Raw genomic sequence first — 19204 nt, 5'->3', positions numbered from 1 at the left:
TCAATGAGTTCGATAGTAAAGGTCAATGTGCGGACTTGGCAGAAAATCCTAAGAAATTTTGGTCTTATGTCAAAATGGTAGGTGGATCAAAACAAAATGTCCATACACTCTGTGACCAAAATCGTATTGAAACAGAGGATGACAGGCTAAAGGCCGAAATACTAAATGTCTTTTTCCAAAGCCATTTCACAGAGGAAGAGTGCACTGTAGTTCCTTCTCTAGATTGTTGCACAGATGACAAAATGGTAGATATCAAAATAGATGACAGAGGGGTAGAAAAACAATTAAAATCGCTCAAAAGAGGAAAGGCCGCTGGACCTGATGAGATACCAGCTCAGTTTTACACAGAATACGCGAAGGAACTTGCCCCCCTTCTTGCAGCGGTGTACCGTAGGTCTCTAGAAGAGTGGAGCATTCCAAAAGATTGGAAAAGGGCACAGGTCATTCCCATCTTCAAGAAGGGATGTCGAACAGATGTGCAAAACTATAGACCTGTATCTCTAACATTGATCAGTTGTAGAATTTTGGAACACGTATTATGTTCGAGCACAATGGCTTTTCTGAAGACTAGAAATCTACTCTGTAGGAATCAGCATGGGTTTCGAAAAAGGCGATTGTGTGAAACCCAGCTCACGCTATTCGTTCACGAGACTCAGAGGGCCATAGACACAGGTTCCCAGGTAGATGCTGTGTTTCTTGACTTCCACAAGGCATTTGATACAGTTCCCCACAGTCGTTTAATGAACAAAGTAAGAGCATATGGACTATCAGACCAATTTTGTGATTGGATTGAAGAGTTCCTAGATAACAGAATGCAGCATGTCATTCTCAATGGAGAGAAGTCTTCCGAAGTAAGAGTGATTTCAGGTGTACCGCAGGGGAGTGTCATAGGACCATTGCTATTCACAATATATATAAATGACCTTGTGTATAACATCGGAAGTACACTGAGGCTATTTGCGGATGATGCTGTAGTATATTGAGAGGTTGTAACAATGGAAAATTGTACTGAAATGCAAGAGGATCTGCAGCAAATTGTTGCATGGTGCAGAGAATGGCAATTGAGTTTCAATGTAGACAAGTGTAATGTGCTGCGAATACATAGAAAGAAAGATCCTTTATCATTTAGCTACAATATAGCAGGTCAGCAACTGGGAGCAGTTAATTCCATAAATTATCTGGGAGTAGGCATTAGGAGTGATTTAAAATGGAATGACCATATAAAATTGTCGGTAAAGCAGATGCCAGTCGGAGATTCATTGGAAGAATCCTAAGGAAATGCAGTCCGAAAACAAAGGGAGTAGGTTACAGTACACTTGTTCACCCACTGCTTGAATGCTGCTCAGCAGTGTGGGATCTGTACCAGATAGGGTTGATAGAAGAGATAGAGAAGATCCAGTGGAGAGCAGTGTGCTTCGTTACAGGATCATTTAGTAATCACAAAAGCGTCACGGAGATGATAGATTAACTCCAGTGGAAGACTCTGCAAGAGAGATGCTCAGTAGCTCAGTATGGGCTTTTGTTGAAGTTTGGAGAACATACCTTCACGGAAGAGTCAAGCAGTATATTGCTCCCTCCTACATATATCTCACGAAGAGACCATGAGGATAAAATCAGAGAGATTAGAGCCCACACAGAGGCATACCGACAATCTTCCTTTCCACGAACAATATGAGACTGGAATAGAAGAGAGAACCGGTAGAGGTACTCAAGGTACCTTCCACCACACACCATCAGGTGGCTTGCGGAGTATGGATGTAGATATAGATGAGGAGCTAAAGTGAACAATCATTTTCTGCAGACCATATCACCAGAAAAATTGCTGACTGAATTCAGATAACCCCTCTCATATCTCTCACTCACCTATAGTGTTCTCTCTCATTTTGGAATGAAATAATTACCTCATAAGTATCATTTCTCTGCTTTTAGAATAAAAAGTTTAATTTTTTAAAGTCAGTATTTTGAAACAAACAGAATATATGAAAGTACTCCTCTGCTGAATTAAGCACTGTCTAATTAGTTTCAGCTTGTGATATTAAGGTTCAGTCCAAAAACATAATTTCACAATCGACAAAGGATTTAAGATATTTCGATAAAATCATTTCTAGTGCAACATGCTTGGTTTGAAAATGCACTTTATTATTGTAAGTATATGTATTTGTAATTTTTATGTTTTTATGAGCTGTAGTGTTGTTTTTTCTCTCTTCTTCAGGTCGATCCAAGTTTTCTGTCCGCTCTTCCTGATGATGTTCGCATGGAGATAGAGGAAGATTTAAAGTATCAGAAGTGTCGGCAGCAGAAAATAGATCTTGTTATCCATCCAGTTAAGGGAAATAATGGTTTGTGAAGTTCTCTGCTGTTTTTTTGTAGAAGTACACCAAAATTATTCCATCCAGTTTTTTAGGTTTTTTGTAGCAAGCAAGCATTTGCTCTTAAATTTTTTTCTCTTGCTTGCTGTTGTCGCAGAATTGCAATGATGATGATGATGATGAAAATAGTAATACAATATATTTGTTGGCAGCAACTTGTTATTTTTGGGAGTTTGCTGGTCATCCCATATGACATTTTGTTTATTCATCATAGTTGTTATTATGACACTGTCTCACGGTACATTTCTAAGCTTGATAAATGTGAAATGTTCAGTTATTAGAGTCCATAAATGTCAAAATCTCTTCTCAAACATTTGTATGTATTTTATGTTAAAATTTTTACCTCCAGAAAAATGTTGTGTGGCAGGGAATGTAGTTAGACTATAAGAAGTACTGTTGTGTACTACTTCATACACAATGGTAAGGAGAGGTGGGCTTCAGAGTGGTGCAGCGTCTGTCGTCATATTGAAGCCGGAAAGGAGCATGCATGATTAACAAACATATAATAAGAACAAACAGCAATACAGTCCAGCTATCAAAAGAACCAAACACAGGTGTCGTGCTGTGTGAGGCTCCTGTTACAAATGCACAAGCAAACTGTCAAAGACTCGCAAATACTGAAGACTGTCAAAGACTGCGACAGAGGCTGGGGTCTGTAGTTGCTGCTGGCCATCCTATATTGCAGTGGCAGCAGGCACTTGTAGTCGGAGCATTGAAGACATGACACAGTGAGCACACACCATTGGATCCACTGGGTTCCTGCACAACCTCTTATCAGTGATTGTCATAAACGTGCATTTCCTTTACCAACTGTGAGACGCCAGTGGACAGTATCAATCTATGGTACCATATCCCTCCCACCCACCCTCCAACCTTCTGACCCTCACCATGTAATGTGGATGAAAGAACAACAAGGGAGAGGGAGGGGGCTGGGGGGGGGGGGGGAGGAGGAGGTGATGGCTGGATGCAACTGGCATTGAGGAGACTGCAGCCAAAGGCTGGTGCCGAGCTGCTACCCATGCCCCAGCGTATGCCCTGAGCTCTCCCGAGAACACCAGCTGAAAATTGGGCGGAGGGCATGCACCCACAATCAGAGATGGAGGAGCAAATGAAGTCGGAGGTATCTTGATGACCGCAGAGAGATTCAAGGCAACATGTGGGAAAACCACTGAGAAGAGGGGCCCATCTCCAGGCGATGATGGCTGTTGAGATGGCGATGACTGTGAAAGGGTGTCAACTTGCAATGGCTTCAGGTCCAGCATCAATGGCATGGGCCCCCTTGGAGCTGGATGCAGCGAGGCCTGCGACAGGATCATGCAATTAACATGGACGAATTTGATTCTGGTGGCATCTTAGCAATCCTCTCAGTCCTTGCAGCAGTAAAACCATAGTATGTTCAATAAGTTCTACAATGATGCCTCACTCCCAGTGCCTCTGTCTGCCATGCAGTCTGTAAAAGACTGATTTGTTAGTGTGATAATTTGCCGGAATGGACAGAGTGGGCACCACCTCCTATGGCAGGCACAGCAAGTGAAGCAAAGTGTAGTGGCTCTGCCCATGTAACAACTGTGGCGACGATGGTCCGTCACATGGCAGGGAACAGTAGGAATACAAGAAGAGCAACAGAGCTTTATCCTCTGTATAGGAAGCATGAGCTTTATTTATCTGTTGCTTAAATGTATGTGAAGATCATTCAACTTCACCAGTGGATTGTGGAACAGCACACTCATGATGTGGTTAATGCCTTAGGTGGTGCAAAACTGTTCAAACTTGGCAGAGACAAATTGAGGTCGATTGTCAGTCACAATCACTTCAGGCAATCTCTCAAGGCAAAAGATTGACTACAAGGCCTGGGCTGTTGAACGAGCTGTAATCGTGTGCATAGGAACCATGAAGGGAAATTCGCTGAAAGCATCAACGGTGATGACCCAACTTACATTCCAGTAAGGACCCACAAAACCCAAGTGTAGACCTCGTCAAGGTGCTTGAGGTTTGGGCCATTCAAAAAATTGCTGAGGTGCAGCTGACCGATTTTCAGCATGGGCTTGGCACTGAGAAGTCAGCTGTTCAGTTTGAGCATAGACAGTGCCAAGTGTAATGACATCACGCCACCTGCTTGGTGCGAATGATGCCCCAGTGACTGTGGTGTAGCAAATGAAGCACATCAGGCTGGAGAACCAAGGAAACCACAACATGTGACCCTGCCATTATGGGTGCCGAGCAAAATGGCACATTGGTGAACTGCAAGGGTGTGCCAATGAGCAAAATATCGGCGAACCACAGAGTTACAAATTCGTCTCGCTGAACACGACCAACCAGTGCAGGTGTAGCGCAACTGAGACTGTAGATCGAGATCTGCAGCTGTGGCCTGGGCAATTTTCCAGTGATTAAGCGGAAAGCTATGGAAAGCATTTGTGTGTTGTGCATCAGTGTAGCAACAAGAAGCAAAGGACTTGTCAAATCCTGAATCAGGGCCAATGGAGAGGCGAGAAAGAGCATCTGTGTTGGCATGCTTAGAAGTAGGCTGATATAAAATCTCATATTGGTAATTTGACAAAAGAAGAGTCCACCATTGCAGCTTGTGCACTGTGCGAGTTGAGACTGACTGAGAAAGACTAAAAAAAGATTAAAGAGGTTTATTTTCTGTCACTAAGTAAAATTTTTTGCCAAAGAGATTCTGGTGAGACTTTGTTATGCCATATACAATGGCATTTTCTATTTGCAAGTAATTGAACTGAGCTTTGGTCAACAACTTTGAAGCAAAGTCTGTTGGCCTGTCAATAGAACAAAATTTATTGAAAAAAATTGCACGAGCGCCATAAAAGGAAGTGTCCACAACTACAACCACAAATTTGGCTGGGTCAAAATGAACAAGGCATTGACCACCAAGCACAACATCTTTCAACTTGCAGAACGCAGACTGACACTCTTGTGACCAAACAAAAAGAACATTCCTCCTGTGCAAGCAATGTGAAGGAGCCACAACCTGCGTGGCATTAGGAATAAACGGAATGTAGTATGATAACTTCACTAACACAGACTGCAGTTTCCATAAATTTTGTGGGGGTGAAAGGTCACAGATAACAAGGAAATGTGACTGCGAAGGGTGAACAACCTGGCTGTTAATGACATGTCCTAAGGACTCAAGTTCTGTCTGAAAAAACACACATTTGTCTTTGTCACACTTGAGACCGGATGCAGACAACATTTGAAACGGAGTACGAAGATTGCTGATGTTTTCTTCAGGAATGTGATCTGAGATGATAATGTCATCTAAATATTTCAAGCAAAAAGGACCTATTGCAGTCAGTTGCTCCAGAAAGTGCTGAAATACGGCGGGTGCGGAAGTGCTACCAAATGGCAGTCTCAAAAATTTGAAGAGACCCAGATGAGTATTAACGACAAAGACCTGTTGTGAGTGCTCATCCAGATGTATCTGCAAGTAAGTGCTGTGTGAGTCAGTTTTGGAAAAGTAACGCCCAGCACCCAATTTGTCAATCGGTAATTTCGGGCACAGCAGATGTCAATGACTGACTGAGGATTCACAGTTTCCTTAAACTTGGGCTCAGTTGGAGTCTGCCAGGAGGCTTCTTTAGAATAACAGAAGCACCCGTCACTGACTGACAGTAATGGGTGTTACAACCTCATCGTCTTGCAAAGCAGTAAGTCCATGAGCAATCTGTTCTCGAAGAGCATGAAGAACAGAATGAGCTCAAACAAAATATGGCTGTGCATTGTCCTTCATTGCAACATGAGCAACACAATTATTGGCTTTGCCTAAACCCTCAGAAGACAAATCCTGAAATTCTGCGCATAACTTAACAACACTGTCTGGAGGATCAAAGGAAGTAACAGAAAATACATTGTCCTGAATGACTAATCCAAACGCCTAATACTAACAAATCAAAAGAGTCTAGATCAAAAATATTAGCACTGTCCAAGGAGCAAAGGAGTGTTAATGGCACTGTATTTGTCAGATTTTGGAAAGTTGCAAGAAGTCTAAAAGTGCCCAAGACAGGAATGTCTTGGCTGTTATACCCCATGAATGTATGGCATGAGGTGCACAACTTAAGTTTGTCAAGCAATTGATGACTGAAACTTCTTGGCAGACTAAAACTGTGTGCCGGACCGAGACTCGAACTTAGGACCTTTGCCTTTCGCGGGCAAGTCCTCTACCAACTGAGCTACCCAAGCACGACTCATGCCCTGTCCTCACAGCTTTACTTCTGCCAGTACCTCATCTCCTTAAAGCTGTGGGGACAGGTCGTGAGTCATGCTTGGGTAGCTCAGATGGTAGAGCACTTGCCTGCGAAAGGCAAAGGTCCCGAGTTCAAGTCTCAGTCCAGCACACTGTTTTAATCTGCCAGGAAGTTTCATATCAACGCACACTCTGCTGCAGAGTGAAAATCTCATTCTGGAAACATCCCCTTGGCTGTGGCTAAGCCATGTCTCCCCAATATCCTTTCTTTTAGGAGTGCTAGTTCTGCAAGGTTCACAGGAGAGCTTCTGCAAAGTTTGGAAGGTAGGAGATGAGGTACTGGCAGAATTAAAGCTGTAAGGACAGGGCATGAGTCGTGCTTTGGTAGCTCTGTTGGTAGTGCACTTGCCCGAGTTCGAGTCTTGGTCCGGCACACAGTTTTAATCTGCCAGGAAGTTTCTTATCAGCGCACACTCTGCTGCAGAGTGAAAATCTCGTTCTGAATTGATGACTGCTTGAACAAAGTCACTGAAGCTCTAGTGTCAAGTTGCAAATGGACTGATTGTCCAGCAATGGTAAGAGATACAAAAAGTTTATTGTCCTTACATAGCACTGCAGGAAAACCTTTCCTAATGGCCATTACACTGTTTTTTGCACTAGTGACACTTTTGAGCTTTGAAAACACACTACACACTGTTTGTGAGTTAGATTTATTTGAAGGAGTTGCAGAAGGCTGTGCCTTACATTTCTGTAGGCACACAGACTGTACATGACCCCATTTGCAAAAAAAAAAAAAAAAAAAAAAGCAAGTTGCTTCATGCAAAGGGCAAAATCGGTGATCACATGCAGTATCACACTGAGGGCATGACTTCAATCATTGTGCCAAATGTGACACTAGTTTACATGAAAACTGTGGTTGTGACCATCCGTGTCACAAGGCCTATTTGTCTTGTCTATCTACAGAACAAACAGTTGCTACCTCATAACTTTCTGCTGCATTTTCTCAGGTATCTTGTCAACCAAGAATCTGCAGAACCTGTTGAAGGTAATGTTCTGGGTATGTCGAGATTTAACTACGTTGTGCATGATCACATCACGAATCATTGAATCACTGTAGTATTTGCCACAGTCACATTTGAATCTGCACTGCCTAGTAAGGCCCTGCAATTCATTTACCCACTGAAGGTGTGTATGTCCTTGTTGCTTACGCAACCTAATGAATTTGTAACAGGCAGCTGCCACTTGCACTCTGTCCTCATAATACTATGTAAGCGCCTGTAATAGTTCCTCATCTTTGCATGTTCTGGGTGCGAGGTGAGAGAGTGTTTGGTGCACAACCTATTAACAGTCACTCTTGCCGAGTCAAGAAGTAAGAACGTTTGTCAGGACATTGTATATAATGTACTGCAATGTTCATGTTGAACTGTGCATGGTATTCATTTCAGTCTTCTACTGTACCTTTAAGTTCATGAAATGGCAGCACAAATGCAGCGTATGGGCGAGGGCACTGCCATTGGTTCCAGTGTCATTTTCGAAACAATGTGTGCCATCATGAAGCAAATCATCACTTCAAGTAGTTGTGCCATTTGTTTGCTCCGAAACTGAATAACCCGAGTTAAGATCAATGGTATGTGGTGCAGCAGGCAATTGTGGTATGGTAGACATTTTGAACTAAGCAATGCACAAAGATGGAAAAAGCAATACAAAATAGCACTGAAAAAAACCAGAGGCCAATGCAGCAACCTCAGAACGTAGACCATAAATAGCACAAGCAAAACAAACACAGGGGAATACAAGCCCACAGCAGATAAAAGCAACAAAAAAGATGACAGTAAAGTAATAAGTCATGATACTTGAAGACTGCGACACATGGAAATGAAAATATCTTGTCACCATGTTTGTTGTGTACTACTTTGTACACAATGGTAAGGAGAGGTGGGCTATGGACTGGTGCTGCTGCACCTGTCATTGTAGGGACGCTGGACAGAAGCAGAAATGATTATCTAAAACGTAATATAGCAAATAGAAGTTTCACTTAACTTGTAGATCTCTCCAAGTGTTGAAAAGAAATTAACAGCAGTAAAGTCCAGTTATCACAAGAAGCAAATGGAAGTAGCATGTGGTATGAGGCTCCCCCTAATGCATGGGTGAACTGTCAAAGGCTGAAGACTGTCAAAGACTGTGACAGAGACTGGAGTGTGTAGCTGCTGCCAGCTGTCCTATATTGCAGCAGGAGAGGGCCCTCATAGTTGTAGCAGCTGAAGGCATGGCCCAGTGGGCGGGCGTCTTTGGATGCACCGGGTACCTGTGCAACTGATGTCAGTGTCTGTCAGAAACATGCCTTTCCATTGCCAGCTGTGAGATGCCAGTGGGTGGTATCACTCCATGGTACCACAGTTATGACTGCAGAATAGATGTAAATGTGTACATAATATCATTGCCAGTGTCTGCTCAGTGGAGTATATGGGGAGACTCACTAAATGATTGGTGATATGAGTACATGGAACTTCAAACAGTAAACCGGTACTGCATCATTCTCGGCATCCAGGAACTGAGTGATGTTTCTAGCTTTAGTTTTGTCTTCTATTAGGTCTTCTTTCATTCACACACACAAACAAGGAGATAAATAGATTGTGATAAAGCTCAAAATTAATCCTTCATAATAAAAGAATATTATGTAAGACATTTTTTAAATGTGATTTGTGGGTTGAATTCTTCTCATGACATTTATTTGAAATGTTGGAATATTTGTAGCTTGTATGTGAAAGAAATTGTTTTGAATGAACAAATCCAAAATATTAAACAAGGCAGTGCAAGAGTATGACACAGTAAATTGTATCATTCAATAAAGCACCTAATATTGTGGAAATAAGAACCATAATTTTAAATCAAAACACTGTAGCCCTCAGTCAGTCACAGGTTTACATTTGAATCATCGTCATCATCATCATCATCATCATCAACAACAACAACAACAACAACAACAACAACACAGGCTGGGTCTGTTTGGAACATAAATGTCACCATCTAGCCCTGTTTCCCCACCATCTCTCTGTGTTCACTCTTATCCAATCCTCACCTCTTTTTTTCAACACACTCCTCGAAACCTTTCAGCTATCTATTTCTTGGTCTTCCTCATGGTCATTTTCTTTGTGTCTCCATTTCACACTTCTGCTTTGGAATCCTCTCATGTAGAGTAGGATTGAAACATCAAGACTAAGATGGTAGGTGCACTTAAAAAAAGTTCACCTACCATCTTAGTCTTGATGTTTCTACTCTGCAAGGGTTCCTCTTGCACTATTTCCCTTACCCGTTTGTCATCCTGTCTCTCCTTGTTACTTGTATCCTACTTCTGAGGAACTTCATTTTACATGACTGTAATATGCTTACATCTCTTATCTTCACTATCAATGTTTGAGATGCATAGGTCAGTATTTGGGTGTAGTAGATTCTTTGCTTTTTTGTGGGTTGTATTTGTTCCAAACCAGGCCCCTAACACTTCACAGGAATGCTTGTGCCTGTCTGCCATGTTCACTGATCTTCCTCTCATTTCTTCCTATTTCCTCTGTCACACTTCCCGAGTACTTAACACTTCCCACCTTCTTCAATTGTTCACCTCCAGTCCTTACTCCACTATTTGGTCTAGCTCTCTTTCTAGTTGTAACCAGGATCTCACATTTGTTTACACTAAACATCATCCTCCCAAGCACCCAACTGTTCCTGAATCTCCTCCTCCCTGTTTCTCCAGATCATCAAGTCATCCATGAGCACCATTGCTTTCATCTTGTCATCTCCAGTTCTTCCCCCACCCCACCCCCACCCCCCCACCTTAAATGTTATTTCATCCAAGACCACAGTGAATAGGAAAGGTGACAATGCACTGCCCCATTTCACATCACTTGTTTGATGGTATTAAACTGTCCTTTCATTTTGCACTTTCACACAACTGAGACTTCCACAGTCCATCTCTTCCAATATTCTTGATGTCTCTTTTTCCACACCCTTCTTTTGTGGTGACTGCCGTACCTTTCTTCTGTAGAAGATTTCTATATCGTAAAAGGCCATCACGTGGTCTTCCCGAAATTCATAGTGGTGCACCTGGAGCTACCTCACTGCAAATATGAGGTCAACAATTGACCGCCCTAGTTTGAAGCCATGTGCTGTTCCTCTCTCACTTTGTTCTTGACCTTGTTTGGATTCTGACTCCAGGATATTTTTATATAACTTGGCACTATGTGATAACACTGTTACTCCCCTGTAGTTTCTACAATCTTTCCTACTTCCTTTCTTGAATATAGGGACATTTAGCACCTTCTTCAGTCTTGTGGAGTCTTCAAATTTCAAACCACCCACATCACAAGGTACAACCGGTTTCCCGGCCTCTCCTCCTGCCTTCACCATTTTGACACTTACCACCGTCATCACGTGATAAGGCCGCTCTTTCCCAGCCTCTCCTGCTGCCTGTCCTCCTTTCATCTTGTCCAGTACCATTTTCATTTCTTTCAATGTCAAGTCCTCTCCCTCCCCCCCTCCCCCCCCCCCCCCCTGTCCTCCCCGGGCAACTCCTCACACCTCTGAGTTAACTGTATTTTCTGCCAGTTGTCCTTCCGCATATAACTACAGCAGCTTTTACCATAGCACTTTCAAACTGTTCCCAATCTTCTTCTCCAGTTTTCGGTTCACCCTTTGGTAACCTTTACGTCATAATCTCATCGTATTCTTCCTTGACTTCCTTTTTCCTTCAGTTTCCTTACTATAATTCTCCATTCTTGGTTCTCTGTCTTTTTCATTCCTTAATGATTCTCCTGTTCATCATCAGTAGCTGGTGGTCACTATCTGGTGCCTTTGATGGTAGTACCGTCATTTGAATGTTTATAGCAAAAATCTACTTGCAGCATTAATTGCAAAAAGCAATAAAACAATATACATTATAACACAGTGATTTCTAATTAGTTCCCTAGACCTTTTCAGGTTAAATTTTCGTGAAAAGACAGAGCTACAGAATAAATATAGTTCCAATTGAAACTACTACTAACAAAACAAAATATTGCAGCTGAGGGTAAGAAACCATAGATCTTATGGACACTCATTTAGTGTCTTCCATCAAAATCTCAGGAGTTCCATAAATAAAAGGATGAATTTCTAATGCCAAACAGGATAGTGAAAGGACAGGTGAAATGCCATCAGCTTCATTGTGCTTACCTGAAAATCACATGGAAGTCACTGAAACAGAACAGACACATCTTGTTGGATACTAGCTAATATCATAATACAGGGTGCGGCAACATAACTTCCTTATTTCAAAACACAATAAAACCCATTTTATGAATCACATTTATTTATTTTATTAATGTAGGTACATATCTAATGTTTTGTTTTACACGGTTTTGAAACTCAGTCAGGTAGGTGACGCCCCCATTGCTCATACACTGAGTAAGCCGATTTCTGGTGTTTCTACGACCCTTACCAGCAAAGCAGTGGGTATGTTTGCATTTTCTGCCCAGATGTTGGCCCTAGATGGTTGACATATAACCACACAAAAAATTTGCATGGGGTTAAATTTTGGAAGTGGGCTGGCCAGTCCAAATTGCTCCTTATTGCGATCAGGTGCTCCAGGAAGTCTTCCCTTAAAACAGCCCTTGATGTGTGCCTGTTGCTCCATCCTGTTGGAACCAAATGTCTCCTAAGTACAGTTTTTCAAGTCCTGGAAAAAAAAGATTCTCCAACATATTCACATACCAATCTTAATTCACTGTCACTATTACCCCATTTTCTTCAAAAAAACCAGGGACCAACAATCACAGCTGTGGAAACTACACACCACACTGTGACTTCAGCCTTTGATGCAATTCTTGGGGACTGCTGTTGACCCAGTAGCACATTTTATGTTTGTTAACTTATCCAGTCAGGTGAAAATGGGCTTTATCACTGAAAAACACAATTGCGTCAATGTTTTCAAGAAGTGCCTCATGTGTTCCTCCAAGAACTAAAGTCATGTTCGGAGAGTTCCTGCCCAATCACCAACTTGTACAGATGGTAATGAAGATCATTGTGTAGAATTTGTCTCACTGAATGATTGGAAAGTCCAAGGTCACATGTATGTTTGCATGCAGAATGCCATTGGTACTGCAAGATTGAAGCTCTCACTGCCGCAGTGTTCTCACATGATATGGTGGCTAATGGACTCAAGTTCTTCATCGTATTGTACTCATGATTTGCCTGAACATAGTGGCCCATGTAATAATTTATTTCTGGTCCAGGACATGGCCCATCGCACTACATTGAAGAAATTTTGGAAGGCGTGGTGGGCTGCGATCACAGAGCACCTGCTTGCTCCTCACTGTTCCAATGCATGATGGTGACTAATCTGGAAGAGAATAACACTTTAGAAATACCCCTGTCAAATGAGACCACTACGACAGCTACAGTCTGAATGGCATGCGTGACAAACAAGGAAGTTATGTCGCTGCATCCAGGCATTTGTGGGGGGGGGGGGGGGGGGGGGGGGGTGCCATCTACCTCAAATGACTTCAAAACTGTGTGAATCAAAACTTTAGACATGTAAATGTAATAGCATTATTTTTAAAAAAATCTGATTCATAAAATGGGTTTTATTTCGTTTTCAAATCGGGAAGTTATGCTGCCCCACCCTGTACTTCAGAACCAACAGGATGAAAGTGACAGTGGCTGTATACGCAAAAATTGAAATTAACTGGCAGATCTTGTGGGTTAACTAATACTGTGTCCAACAACTCTGTGAATGTTGTGCCACAGTAGTGGTAGAAAAAACACAAATTAGTACTATTTACAGCTTACAGACTGCCAACAGGAAATCTCAGAAGTTTCATAAAGTGTAAGACAGTTTTAATAAACAGAGAATCATTGTTTGTGGAGACTGTACTAATTGAGAGCAGCTAGAGTAGTTGTCATCCAGTTTTGGACTGTTTGCCACAGAAAAGTTCCCATCAAAGACTAAAAAATGAAGTGCAACAGCCATTGACAGTGTGTTTCTAGATCCAACTACCTTAAGTGATTTAGATGTAAAAGTGGTAGTCCATGCTTTATTTGACAATCATGGTGAAACATTAACAACAACATATGGTGACCAATTAGCATCCATATTGTAGAAGTGAAGTATAGTGTAATATAACAGAATCATGAATAATGAAACTTTCTGTCCCAGCTGTTTCAGAATTGCCATTATTTACACCAGCCGCAATCAACTGATTATTGTGTAAGAAACAGTGATTATAAAACAGCCAAGGTGTCCTTCAATAAAACCTACCGAAGTGGCACAGTTGTTAGCACACTAGTCTTGCATTCTGGTGGACGGCAGGTCAAATACGCATCCAGCCATCCTGATTTAGGTTTCCACGATTTCTCTACATCACTCCAGCAAATGCCAAGATGGTTCCTTTGAAAGGACACAGCTGACTTCCTTTATCATTGTTCCCTAATCCGAAGGGACCAATGACCTCGCTGTTTGGTTCCCTTCCCCATATCAACCAACCAACCAACCTTCAATGCATTTATGGCTGTGGCGCCCAAAATGAAAAGCTTACATCAACAGTGCCTCAAGCACAGTTTTTAGAGAGAAATTATAGGAAGAGATTGGCTGTTTTAGGATCACTGTTTCTTACGCAATAATCAGTTGATTTCAGCTGGTGTAAATAACAGTAATTCTGTAAGAGCTGGGACAGAAAATTTCATTGTTCATGATTCTGTTACATTACACTATACTTCACTTCACTTCTGCTTCGGTTCTGAGTTAATCATTAAAAATGTTTACTAAAGGAATTGATGAGAGCAGCAGTTTTCTAAGGAAAGACGAGAGTTCTGATAAAGAAAATGATTTGAATAAAAATCAAACTTCAAAATCAGCATATCTGGTTTTTGCAGTCAGTTATTAATAGGGCGATGCTAAACTGCATATCATGATGCTAAACCGCGTATCAGTAATAAAGATTTGAATCACCACTGCTGGCATGCATAAAAATGCGTATAAGAAATTGTAATCAGACTGTATAAATGATGAAAAGATAATTAAGGCAGGTTCTAAGACTGATCATGCGAATTTCCATATACAGGGTGTTACAAAAAGGTACGGCCAAACTTTCAGGAAACATTCCTCACACACAAATAAAGAAAAGATGTTATGTGGGCATGTGTCCGGAAACACTTAATTTCCATGTTAGAGCTCATTTTAGTTTCGTCAGTATGTACTGTACTTCCTCGATTCACCGCCAGTTGGCCCAATTGAAGGAAGGTAATGTTGACTTCGGTGCTTGTGTTGACATGCGACTCATTGCTCTACAGTACTAGCATCAAGCACATCAGTACGTAGCATCAACAGGTTAGTGTTCATCACGATTGTGGTTTTGCAGTCAGTGCAATGTTTACAAATGCGGAGTTTGCAGATGCCCATTTGATGTATGGATTAGCACGGGGCAATAGCCGTGGCGCAGTACGTTTGTATCGAGACAGATTTCCAGAACGAAGGTGTCCCGACAGGAAGACGTTCAAAGCAATTGATCGGCGTCTTATGGAGCACGGATCATTCCAGCCTATGACTCGCGACTGGGGAAGACCTAGAACGACGAGGACACTTGCAATGGACGAGGCAATTCTTTGTGCAGTTGACGATAACCCTAATGTCAGCGTAAGAGAAGTTGCTGCTGTACAAGATAAAGCTGACCACATCACTGTATGGAGAGTGCTACGGGAGAACCAGTTGTTTCCGTACCGTGTACAGCGTTTGCAGGCACTATCAGCAGCTGATTGGCCTCCACGGGTACACTTCTGCGAATGGTTCATCCAACAATGTGTCAATCCTCATTTCAGTGCAAATGTTCTCTTTACGGATGAGGCTTCATTCCAGCGTGATCAAATTGTAAATTTTCACAATCAACATGTGTGGGCTGAGGAGAATCCGCACGCAATTGTGCAATCACGTCATCAACACAGATTTTCTGTGAACATTTGTGCAGGCATTGTTGGTGATGTCTTGATTTGGCCCCACGTTCTTCCACCTGCGCTCAATGGAGCACGTTATCATGATTTCATACGGTATACTCTACCTGTGCTGCTAGAACATGTGCCTTTACAAGTACGACACAACATGTGGTTCATGCACGATGGAGCTCCTACACATTTCAGTCGAAGTGTTCGTACTCTTCTCAACAACAGATTAGGTGAACGATGGATTGGTAGAGGCGGACCAATTCCATGGCCTCCACGCTCTCCTGACCTCAACCCTCTTGACTTTCATTTATGGGGGCATTTGAAAGCTCTTGTCTACGCAACCCCGGTACCAAATGTAGAGAATCTTCGTGCTCGTATTGTGGACGGCTGTGATACAATACGCCATTCTCCAGGGCTGCATCAGCGCATCAGGGATTCCATGCGACGGAGGGTGGATGCATGTATCCTCGCTAATGGAGGACATTTTGAACATTTCCTGTAACAAAGTGTTTGAAGTCACACTGGTACGTTCTGTTGCTGTGTGTTTCCATTCCATGATTAATGTGATTTGAAGAGAAGTCATAAAATGAGCTCTAACATGGAAAGTAAGCGTTTCCGGACACATGTTCACATTACATATTTTCTTTCTTTTTGTGTGAGGAATGTTTCCTGAAAGTTTGGCCGTACCTTTTTGTAACACCCTGTATACTGCCACAATGGAGGCCAATCAGTTGCATCACCTTTTCAAGACTTCCAGGTCACCTCATCTCAGATTAATGCTGAAACAAATAAATAAGGTTAGGGGAAGGTAGATGCAGTAATTCACTTTCAATAAGTACATTTCAGAGTCTAACTGATATATTGACATAGAATCTGTACTTTAGGATACTGCACCACCTATCAAAGCATGCATCTACATCGGAAGCAAAGACAGAAGAGATTGAGGGAGACAAGATCTCTCGCTAGAGAAGCTAGAATTATTTGTTTCAACAGATAGTAGTTCCCATTTGATGAACCATAGATAACTTTTACATAATTTTTTACTGCATTGCATCATTCTATCTGTGGAATGATAGGGTGTCCAACTAATTTAGAAAAAAGGGATATTAGAAGATTTACACAGAGGACAGTGTAGGTTAAAAATTTAACTCTTTCTTAAACATATTTCTACATGACTTTTGACTCACATTTTCCCATAAAAGAAACAAGTGTCATGTTGAACATAAATGAGGACAAGGATGGACAATTCTAATGATCTTGTCTCTCTAATTCAGATGACAATGTGTAGTCAGTAGATGAAATTCCAATATCATTAGTTTTGCAAATTCCTCCCGTCTGTTGTTAGAAGAATGAAACACATGGCTACAAACAATAAATAAAAGACTCCAAATATAAAGCAAAAATTATTTGGAAACATATTATACAGGAAACAAAGAGGAATATATTTGGCTCAGTCATCTGAGCTACGCGAGCACAATGCTTAATATGCCTTCACAGCTTTACTTCCACTGATATCTCGTCTCCTACCATCAAAACTTCACAGAAGTTCTGCAAAGTTGCAGGACTAGCACATCTTGAAGAAATGATATTGCAGAGACTTGGCTTAGCCACAGCCTAGAGGATGTTTCCAGAATGATTTCTTCACTCTGAGCATGACTCACAGCCCATCCTTACAGCTTTACTTCCACCTGTACCTCATCCTACCTTCCAAATTTCACACAAGTTCTCCTGCAAAAGATGGGTATTGGTTTATTATGCATATTCTCACTCCCTGTTATCTTTTGGAATTATCTTCTCTGACAACACGCTTAACGGTAACAAAGTATTTTGTTCTGGAAACGTTAACAGTAAGGATATTGTTTTCAGTAAGTAACCACTGTAAGCTCTCACTGCATAGATCTGACTGCAATTCTAATGGGTAGCTATTGCATTATAGGGTAAGAGACTTACTTCAGCTATGTTCACGCAAAGCATTAAACTACTCCCTGACTGTACTTGGCTCTGAGCGCTATGGGACGTAACTTCTGGGGTCATCAGTCCCCTAGAACTTAGAACTACTTAAACCTAACTAACCTAAGGACATCACACACATCCATGCCCGAGGCAGGATTCGAACCTGCAACCAACATGGTCGCGCAGTTCCAGACTGTTGCACCTAGAACCGCTCAGCCACTCTGGCCGGCGACTGTACTTGTCATAAGTCTTAATTATTTACTACAAAATTAATCATAGGAGATAATAATGTTCCTCTGAACTAAAAGTTGATGTCTTTAACTTAATTTATTCATCTTCAAGCAGTGGAAGCCACACCTGACTGCACTCATTCACTTTGATTAAACTGACAAATTTCAAAAGGCATTCACTCTGAAGAAGCCCTGGACAATTTAACATTCTTATCTCAATGAAATACTCTTCTCAGTATGCTGTTAATCACATTTATCTCAATTCTGCATATTTCTGACCCAGGACTCTTTCAGTACATGTTCACTCAACTGAGACTGCTCCGCTACTGCTTCGTGTGCTCTCTAGTAACTCGCATTATTGACACCACACAATGATGTCCTCTCCATCATAAAAGGTAGGAAATTATAGAGAGTTCTAGAAGCTAAGGCTTGCCAGCTAGTGCCTGCTGCTAGGAGATTCATTTGAAAGGATTTCGATTAGGGTATCCTTACACCACACTTCTCAAACCGGCCTCTTTCAGGGTATTGGAACACTCCTACCCACTTCTCAGTACCTTTATTCCCTGATTGTTTCTGGGGCAGGTAATATAAATCAGTTTCAGATGAACAGTGATATTCACTGTCATAACACAACGAACAAAATAATTTTCACATTGACTTTGCTTTTTTGTCTAGAGTTCAAAGCTTCAGAGGTATTTGTTAGATTCCCATCTCACATAAACGAAAATTTTTGAAGATACTTGCTAATACTAGAGTAAATTAAAAACATAAGTCTTCAACTATTCTTTCTGCATATTATCTTAATATCTAGATTGAAGGATTGAAGATTATTGTCACCTACTTTTTAAGTAGCTGTGGTTGTTAGATAGCTGCCTGATAAAAGACTATCAATTTTTTGGATGTGAGATAGTTGTTGTTATACTTTATCTGTAATAATTGGTAGCTTTCAATAACTTTAGTTGTACTTAACACAGCAACAATGCATTTTGAGAGACACTGCTCTTGTTGTCAGGTTGTCAACACACAGAACATATGATTACAACTTTAACAACATATATGTGGAATTGCAAAATACATTAAATACCCAGTAGAGAGTGGGTGCTTATTGTACATTAAAATCTTCTACTTCTGCCCTTAACCATGACAACACACACCATGACGACGTACCAGGTGTTGCTTTCATCAACTGTCAGCTCCAAGTGTCCGGCCTATGTTTCTCCTGTTGTCTGGGTGTTGTGGCAGCTATGCCCCAGATGCCTGTGGATGTGTGGCTACTGGCAGAGGAAATATGAAAAGTCAGCTTTAGGTGGCCATGTGTACGAAACAGGCCACTCTTAAAGGGAATAGAGGACAACTTAGGATTCTACACATGGAAAGGAAAGGAAGAAAACTCAACTTGCTGAGTGAGTTAGAAATACTTATTCATAAAAATAAATATGATGATGTTTTTAACCTGCAAATGAGAGATAACAGAATGAGCTTTGTCTATTTTA

General features: G+C 41.4%; 1 protein-coding gene across 1 annotated transcript in view; it reads left to right on the top strand.

The window, feature by feature from the left end:
* LOC126457296 (DNA repair protein REV1) overlaps positions 1 to 19204 on the top strand; it is a 136838-nt gene that overhangs the window by 78638 nt on the left and 38996 nt on the right. The window contains exon 9 of the mRNA XM_050093469.1: positions 2213 to 2339. Coding sequence (XP_049949426.1) covers positions 2213 to 2339 — 127 coding nt within the window. The remainder of the gene's footprint in view (positions 1 to 2212; positions 2340 to 19204) is intronic.

This window comes from Schistocerca serialis, chromosome 2, assembly GCF_023864345.2.
Source record: "Schistocerca serialis cubense isolate TAMUIC-IGC-003099 chromosome 2, iqSchSeri2.2, whole genome shotgun sequence".
NCBI lineage: Eukaryota > Metazoa > Arthropoda > Insecta > Orthoptera > Acrididae > Schistocerca > Schistocerca serialis.
Note: the sequence above shows the minus strand (reverse complement) of the source record. Positions and strands in the feature narration are given on the sequence as shown.